At 69.4% G+C, this 8237-nt stretch overlaps 1 protein-coding gene across 2 annotated transcripts; it reads left to right on the top strand.

The window, feature by feature from the left end:
* Window positions 1-205: 205 nt before the first annotated feature.
* SLC22A31 (solute carrier family 22 member 31) lies at window positions 206-8017 on the top strand. Of its 2 annotated transcripts, XM_075008577.1 has the most exons (9): window positions 206-630; window positions 2560-2663; window positions 2807-2961; window positions 3818-3986; window positions 4721-4866; window positions 5018-5126; window positions 5618-5832; window positions 6634-6745; window positions 7191-8017. In XM_075008577.1, the coding sequence occupies exons 1-9, from the start codon at window positions 268-270 to the stop codon at window positions 7591-7593; spliced, it is 1776 nt and encodes a 591-aa protein (XP_074864678.1). In that variant the 5' UTR covers window positions 206-267; the 3' UTR covers window positions 7594-8017. The 2 variants fall into 2 exon arrangements, with proteins under 2 accessions (XP_074864678.1, XP_074864679.1); XM_075008578.1 differs by lacking the exon at window positions 5618-5832 and having other exon boundaries at window positions 208-630.
* The last annotated feature ends 220 nt before the right edge of the window (window positions 8018-8237 follow it).

Below are 8237 nucleotides of genomic sequence, written 5' to 3'. Positions count from 1 at the left end.
GGCGGGGCTGGCTGGCCGGAGGCGGGGGCGGGGCTCGGGGCGGGGCTGGCCAGGCGGGGGCGGGCCAGGCCGGACGGAGGCGGGGCTGACCGGACGGAGGTGGGCGGGGCGGGCAAGGCCGGGCCAGGCCAGGCGGGGGCGGGCCAGGCCGGACGGAGGCGGGGGCGGGGCTCGGGGCTGGCCGGACGGGGTGTCCCGGCCCCGCCCCGGGGCGGAGCCCGGCTGCTGTCCTGGCCCGGCGCGGCGCGGCCCGGCCCGGCTCGGCTCATGGAGTTCGACGCGCGGCTGCTGCGGCCGGCGGGCGGCTTCGGGCGGCGCGCCCGGCTGTTGGCTGCCGCCAGCTGGGTGCCCAACGCGGCGCTGGCGCTGGGCTTCTTCGCGGGGCTGCTGCTGGCGCCGCCCGAGCACCGCTGCCGGCCGGACCCCGCGCTGCTGCCGCCCGCGCTGCGCAACCTGTCGGGCCGGGCGCTGCTGGCCACCGCGGTGCCGCGGAGCGGGGCGGGCTGGAGCCGCTGCCTGCTCTACAGCTACGCGCCCGGCGCCGCCCGCCCCAACCGCACCGGGCCCTGCACTCGCGGCTGGCACTACGCGCCGCCCGCCGCCGGCCTGAGCGCCAGCCCCTTCACCCAGGTGCGGCCCGGCCCGGCCCGGCCGGGGTCCGGGGGCAGCGGCCGGGGACTGGGGGGTCCGGGGGCTGGCGCAGGCTGGCTCGGGGTGTGGTGGGGGGGCTGAGCTGGGGGGTGGTTGGGAGTCAGGGGCCGTGAGATTTCTGCGGGTCCCCCTCTCCCCCCCGGTCTGTGCCCCAGCTGGGTCAGGGCTCCCCAGGTATGCGGCAAGCCTGAGGGGTGCTGCCACCCCCAGCCCTGGCCAGACCCTGCTTCCCTCTGATGCAGCCACAGCCTTGGCTCTTGGCCAGCAGATGCCCCGGCTGTTGCCCAGGGCCCTGGCTTACCATGGTGGCTGGGGAGGGCACAACGGGCTGAAAATGCCCAGTCACAGGGACCTGGTCCTTCCCAACCCGCAGGCCGCTGGGCTTCGTCGAGCCTGGCGGAGCTACAGGCCAGGGGCTGCTCTAGCTTCCTGCTGCTCCCGCCTGTCCCAGCCACGGGGGCCTGCCAAGTGCCAGCCTTGGGGCCGGGTTGAGGCCCTGGGCTGGCGTCGTGTGAGTCCTGGAGCTGGCCCTGTGCGTGCCCGTGGTGTCTGACCTCTTGCGGGCCCTTAACTGGCCAGAGCAGCCTGGTCTTCCCCACCCCCAGCCCGGCGAGCTGCTCGGGTGTGAACCCCTGGCGCGAAGCATGGGGCTGCCCAGTGGCGAAACTCCCATCTCCGTGTGCGCTTGCACAACGTGCGAGCCAGGCTGTGGTGCTCTTGCAAAATGCTGCTGGGTGGGGGGCGGTTACAGGAGGACAGGAGAGGAGCTCTGTGTCCTCAGCCTGGCCGAGGCGCCGCGCCACTGGTCTCAGCCCTCAGAGAAAGTCCCTGGCTCGAGAAGCCCACCCTTCCCAGCCCCAGGCTGTGCTGGGGGAGCCGGGGCAGCAGGATTGCCACGTCCTAATCCCACTGCTCACACCAACGTTCTGGGACCTTGCTTAGCACACCTCCTGGGAGATGGTCCTGGTGGCGAGGGGCAGTCGGAGCTGGGTGGTGCTGGGGCCTGGGCTGGGTGTGCTGTGACGGTCCGCATGCAGTGGAAGGCGATGGAATGGTGGAGCAGGTGGATGGGCAGAGGCACGGGGGAGTCTTCCTGTGCTCTGGGGTTGCTGCACCCCAGGCCAGGCTGTGGTTCTCCAGCAGGAAGGGGGTAAGAACAACATGTCCTGGGCCACGACTTCCTTTCCCCTGTTTGCTGCTTCCTCCTTACTGGTTGGCAGGGAGATTTCCAGGGTGTTTCCTGCCACCCTCGGGTAGCAAGGGGAGGGGAGAGGCCAGCTGTACTGAGCCCTGGGTGCCAGTGTTCATGGCCCAGGTGGCTCCCTTGGTGCAGAGGTGGGGGGGTCCCTGTTTGCAGGGAGAGGTTTCTCAGCTGCGCGGAGATCACCTGGCATTTCCAGCCTGCTCAGCTGCTGGGCAGAGAGCCTGCTGCCCCTGGCAAGCTAAGTGCGGTCAGGCTTGTCCAGTGGTGGGAGGGGAAATCTCAGGGCACTGCAGGGAATGGCTCTGGGGTGTGGGAGATCCTGGCCTGTTTCGCAAGAGTGCGGGGAAGCGTTCTCTGCAAGTGGAGTGCTTGGGCAGCTGCCCAGGAGAGATTCAGGTGCTGATCAGCAGAGCCCCAGCAGTGTGTGGTTCCTCATGTCAGTGCACAGAACAAAATTTATTCCGCATGTGGAGGAAAGATATTAGCGGGTGCATTGCTCAGGGGCTGGCATCAGTGGCCTGGCTGAATTCAGGGTGGTTTCACCTGGGAGTCTCCTCACTTCCTGCCCCTGGCTGTGAGCAGTGCCCAGGAGTGGAGCCCAGGAGAAGCTGCACTCCCTGGAGCTGTGGGGTGGGACCAGGCCTGTTCAGCACGTTCGGGCCAGCAGCAAAGAGCTCACCGCTCCCCCTGCCTCTCTCCCACAGTGGGACCTGGTGTGCTCGGATGGCTGGAAGGTGCCGCTCGAACAGACCACCTACCTGCTGGGCTGGCTCAGCGGCTGCATTGCGCTCGGCTTGACCTGTGACAGGTAAAGCGCCAGCCCTGCTGGGCCCTGATCAGACGCTCCCGTGTGCAGCGTGGTCCATATCCAGCCCTGCCGTGTGCCGGGCGAGGCTGCTCCATGGGGGGGCTGCCCTGCCTAGCTCACTGGCTTGTCGCTCTCCTCTCTAGGTTTGGCCGCCGTGCAGCGTTCCTGTTCTCCCTGGTGCTGGCACTTCCCCTGGGCATTGGCGTGGCGCTGGCATTGAATTACGTGATGCTGCTGGTGCTGCGGCTTCTCCTCGGTGCTGCGCTGGCTGGCACCTTCCTCTCCCTCTATGTGGCAAGTGAGTACCCCCGGCCTTGCGCCTGGCTGACGGCCCTTCGCTGCACGGGGCCCCTGGCTCCGGCTTTGCGAGGATTCATTACTTCTATTACTGCAGCATCTCGGGGGGGCTGGCAGGGGCAGGGAGCAGCGGGGATGGTGGAGCGGCAGAGAGCTGGGGGCGTGGCCGGGGGTGGGGGAGCAGTGGGGGCCTGGTAGGGGGAGGGGAGGTGGGGGAGCAGCAGGGGCCTGGCAGGGGTGTGGGAGCAGTGCGGGGTTGGAGGGAAGGTGAGGTGGGGGAGCAACAGGGGCCTAGCGGGGGCAGGGAGCTGGGGGGAGGTGTGGGGGTAGGGGAGCAGCAGGGGGCTGGCAGGAGCGGGGAGCTGGGGGGCCTGGCAGGGGTGGGGGAGCAGTGCGGGGTTGGAGGGAAGGTGAGGAGGGGGAGCAGCAGGGGGCTGGCAGGGGCGGGGAGCTGGGGGGCCTGGCAGGGGTGTGGGAGCAGTGCGGGGTTGGAGGGAAGGTGAGGAGGGGGAGCAGCAGGGGGCTGGCAGGGGCGGGGAGGTGGGGCTTCTGCTGGGGGGCCTGGCAGGGGTGGAGAAGCAGTGGGGGGTTGGAGGGAAGGTGGGGGGTGGGGGAGCGTCAGGGGGCTGGTTGCCCAGAGCGTCCTGGGGGAGAGGCAGCATCCCCAGGAGGCTCCGGCTAGTGCATTGCTCTGAAGGGGCGCGCCCGGGGCTGTTGGGGAGCCTGACTCGGTAGCCCCCCTGCAGCAGGTGTCCCTCCCTAGTCAGGCCAGGCTGGGAGCAGGGCGGGAGCCAGCCCCTGCCCATCGCTCGCCTTGGTGCTGGCCGGCCTGAGCTCTGCCTTCCCCTCCCGCCCAGGGCTGGAGTTGTGCGACCCCCCCCACCGCCTGATGGTCGTCATGGTGGCGGGGTTCTTCTGGGTTGCTGGGGAGCTGCTGTTACCGGGCTTGGCGGTGCTGTGCCGGCAGTGGTGGCTGCTGCAGGGCGCCGTGACGCTCATCCTGGCTCTGCTGACCACCTGCTGGGGGTAAGGCCCGGCGGGGAGCCCCGGGGGGAAGATGGCCAGCGGGAGGACGCAGGAGCCACACTCTGAGGTGCTGGGCCCCTCACCCCCCTGCACCCATGGCTGGCAGCCCCGGCCCAGAGCTGATGCACTGGCAGGGAGCGGAGCCCCCACAGCGAGGTCTCGGCAGCCCTCGCTCACACGCCCTCCTCCGAGGGCCGGGCCCACGGTGCTGCCACCAGCTGGCAGCGACTCCAGGGCTGCGGCCGTCAAACGCCTGCCAGGCCCTTCGCCTCAAGTGCTGCGTCCTCCGAAGGGCCCTGGAGCCCCTGGGTGGGGATATTTGCTTAAACAGGGTTAAGTTATTTGCCAGGATGGTTCGGCACTTTGTGGCCGGGCTGGGCACGGCGGGTGGGGGTGGCAGAGGGCAGGAGCCTGGTTAGCCCTGGAGAGGGACTAGAATCTCTTGGCAAGTGGCAACTTGGCAAGGAGCAGCCATGGCGGCTGGGTCCCTGCACCCCAGGCCTGGAGGGGGCGGAGGTGGGAGCTTGGGGAGGGTACCCTGGAGTTGAGTGCACCCCAGAGTGTGTGGAGCACGCAGCTGGGACAGGACACGGTGCGCCTCGCCTGGCCTGCTGCCATCCCTGCACCCCAGGCCTGGGGGGTCTCCCACAGGCAGGGCCTGGAGTCAGTCCAGGGGTGGGCCCCCGTGGAGCTGAGGCCGGGCCCGTGGTCATGCTGTGGCGCTCTCCCTCCAGCTGCCCCTCGCTGTTCCCAGAGTCGCCCCGCTGGCTGCTGGCCACGCACCAGCTGGAGAAGGGCAGGAGGGGCCTGCGGGCCCTGGCCGAGGGCAACGGCGTGAGCCTGGAGGACGAGTTCTACAGCCAGGAGCACCTCTTAGCGGGTGAGAGCTGGGCCCGAGGCACGGTCCCGCCTGCCTCTCCGGGGCCTGGCCTGGGCCACGTCGGCCCGAGTCCCCAGCTGGCCTGATGTGGGACGTGACCCCCTTCCCTCCCGCCGGCTCTGCCCTGACTGTGCGGCGCTTGTCCCGGCAGAGCTGGAGCCCGCGTCTGAGGGCGCCCCGCTGCCACGCTACCACACGCTCTGCGAGGTCTTCGGCACCCGGGTCATCTGGAAGAACAGCCTCATCCTCGGCTTCACGGCGTAAGGACGCCCCCTCCCTGCTGCGCACACCCAGGGCATTGCTGGCACTGGGGCTGGGCCCCGTACGCCCGGGCAGCTGCTCAGGCATCGGGCACCCCCGTGCGCACCGATCTCTGGCCCTGCCCAGCTCTACCGGCCCTGTCCTGCAACTGTCCCTCACTCACCCCCCTCCCCGGCTCTCCCCATGGTGGCTGCCCTGCCCTGGGCTGTCCCCAGTGGCCAGGCTCAGACCCTCCCAACTCACCTCGTGGTCCCCAGGTCGGTCCTGTCTCAGCTGCCCTCCCCGTGAGCAGCGTCCCTGGCCCAGTGTTCCCTGTAAGCTGAGCGCTGGGGTGGCCACCAAGGTGCCACCCAGCTGATGAGCCCAGGGCCCGCAGTGGGAAGCAGGGGTTTCTGTGGGTGGTGCACCTCCACCCGCACCCTGGTGCACGGAACAGATGTTATTCTGCCCCAGACACACAAGAGTAGCAGGACCCCTGCCCTTGCTGCAGGCTCATCGGCTGCGGGATCCGGCCCTGCTTCACCCGCAACCTGGCTCCCTACCCGCCCCCGTTCTACTTCTCCTACTTCCTGCTGGCGGCGCTGGAGGCCACAGCCTGCCTCTTCCTCTGCCTCACTGTCAACCGCTTTGGGCGCCGCCCCATCCTGCTGCTCTGCACCATCTTGACGGGGATCTCCTCGCTGCTGCTGCTGGCTCTGACGCAGTGTAAGCGGCTGGGGGGGGCGGCTGTTCACACGCGGCGTGGCCCATGGGCACTGCCAGTCCTGCTGGGCTCCCCTCCGCAGGCCCTGGGGAGTGGGCGCGAGCTCCCTGGCTCTCCTGGTAACCGAGCTCACGTACAGCTGCCAGCACTCCCTGCCCCAGGGCTGGGCTGCCAGCTGGGTGGCTCGGCTCAGCAGGTGGGTTAGTTGTGATGGGGATCGTCAGCGGCAATGGACATGAGCCTGGGGCTGCAGAACACCCCGTGCCCGGGACCTAGGGCTCAGCGCCAAGGAACCTGCTGGGCGCTGCCCCGCACCCTGTGCTGGAGGGGGTTGGACCTGGGGTCACGGGGGTGTGCTCAGCCAGGCTGAGGGCAGCATGGTGCGGCTCCTGGCAGCTGCCATTGGGCGCTGGGCTCGTGCCCCCCCCCAAGCGCCATGGGCTGCCTGGGCGGGGCAGCTGCTGGCACCCAGGTACCTCCTGCCCCGCTCCCCAGTGGGGGCCATTTCGGGGGGGGGGGGTGATGGCTGTGCACAGGGACGCTGCTGCTCTGCCCATCTCCAGGTCGTCGGGCACCAGCATGAAGCATGTGGCTGGCATCTGTGACTCCTGCCCCTGCCCTCGCCCTGCCTGCAGCGACTTCCCTTGCTCCCTGCCAGGCGGGAAGGAGACGCAGCAGCGCCTGGGCCGTGTGGCTCCCCCGGTGCCCTGGTCCCCGGGCTGTAACTCTGGGCCTGCCCCCCGCCAAGGCCCCACTCCCGGGGCTGTGGCATCCGCTCACGCTGCTCCCGCCTCCTGCTCTAGATCTGCTGGAGTGGATCATCCTGACGCTCTCTGTCCTGGGCATTGCCTTCTCGCAGGCCGTCACCATGCTCAGCGTCTTCTTTGCCGGCGAGCTCCTGCCCACCGTGGTCAGGTAGGATGGGGGTCACTGCTGCAGCCCTGCGGCGGCTGCTGGCGTCTTGGGGTGGGGGTGGGCTGCAAAGGCTCCATCTGAGGGGTGGGTTCCCCTTCAGGACCAGAGCCAGTGCCCCAGCAAGGGGCTGGCCCCACACTTCTCCCTGGGATACCCTGGCAGGTGCCCATGAGTCATTGGAACTGCTGTGCCCAGGTGCCACAGCAGAGTCCCATGGGGCAGGACCCTGGTGTCCTCTGCCCCAGCCAGCCCATGCTCCTGCTGCCAACCTGGTTGCTGCTCCACATGGTGCTGGGCTCTTGCCCGGGCGGGGCCCAGCCCAGGTTTAACCTGCTGTTTCTGAGGCACCTGCTAGGGCCCAGGCCCAGCTGCTCCCCCGGCCCTGTGCTCTGGTCAGTACAAGGCGCTGTCCCTCAGTGGGGCTGGGGTCTGTGTGTCTGTGCAGGGGCACTGGGCTGGGCTTCATCCTGGCTGCCAGCATGGTGGGCAGAGCAGCTGGGCCGCTCATGGACCTGCAGAACAACCGCAGCTTCTTCCTGCATCACGTCGTCTTCGCCTCCTTCGCCATCCTCTCGGTGCTCAGCATCATGCTGCTGCCGGAGAGCAAGGGCAGGGGCCTGCCCGAGTCCCTGCAGGACGGCGAGAGCCAGCGACGGCCCCCGCTCTTCCGGGCCCCCCGCCGCAGGGACCAGCTGCCCCTGCTCTCCCCGCGCAGCCTGGCCGCTGGCCCCCCTGCCCAGGACTACGCCCGCCTCGTCACCGCCACCAAGAAGATGCTGGGCTCCCACCAGGGCTGGCGGCGGCTGCCGGAGCCTGGCTTGGCCGGTGCCCCCCAGGGGGAGACTTAGGGGGCTGAGCTGCCTGTGTGGGCTGTGCAGGGGAGTGCCCAGCAAACCTGCCCTGGGGATGCAGGTCTCCTGCCCGGCTGGCTGCCGAGTTGCTGGGTGCGGTAGCACCCAAGGCCCAGCATGGACCGCAGGCCCCTGGCCTGGAGGAACATTGTGCTGAGCCCTGGGGAGCTTCACGCACACTGGGGGGGCCCCTGCCTACTCCTTGGGGAGGTCCGAGCCTGTCTCCCTGGTGTCCTGGGGCTTCCCGCCCCCTGCTGGGTACCAGCTCTGGCTGGAGCAGGGTCTGGACGAGGGTGTGCTCCCCTCACACACAAGCCTCCTCCGCCCAGGCGCTCCGCTGGGAAGGGGCTCTGGGCTCAGGGAAGGCCAGTCCTGGTGCCTCCTGGCCCGGGGAGCAGCTTGCCAATAAACTTGTGCCTTATTTCTAGCCTGAGCCTGGCTCTGCTTTCTTGCCAGGGCCGTGCTGGGTGAATGCTGGGCCGGGGGGTGCCTGTACCCCTATCCCAGAGCAGCACTTCCCTCCCCCTCTGCCGGCGGAGGCCCTGCCCATGCCGCATGCAGCTCCAGCCATCACCGTGTTCCAGGTCTCTTTATTAGGGCCCACAAAGGGGGTTCTCGCATGGTTCCTGTGGAAGAACCTC

Source organism: Carettochelys insculpta, chromosome 14 (assembly GCF_033958435.1).
Source record: "Carettochelys insculpta isolate YL-2023 chromosome 14, ASM3395843v1, whole genome shotgun sequence".
NCBI lineage: Eukaryota > Metazoa > Chordata > Testudines > Carettochelyidae > Carettochelys > Carettochelys insculpta.
The sequence above is the reverse complement of the archived record's forward strand: the minus strand, read 5'-3'. Positions and strand labels throughout refer to the sequence as shown.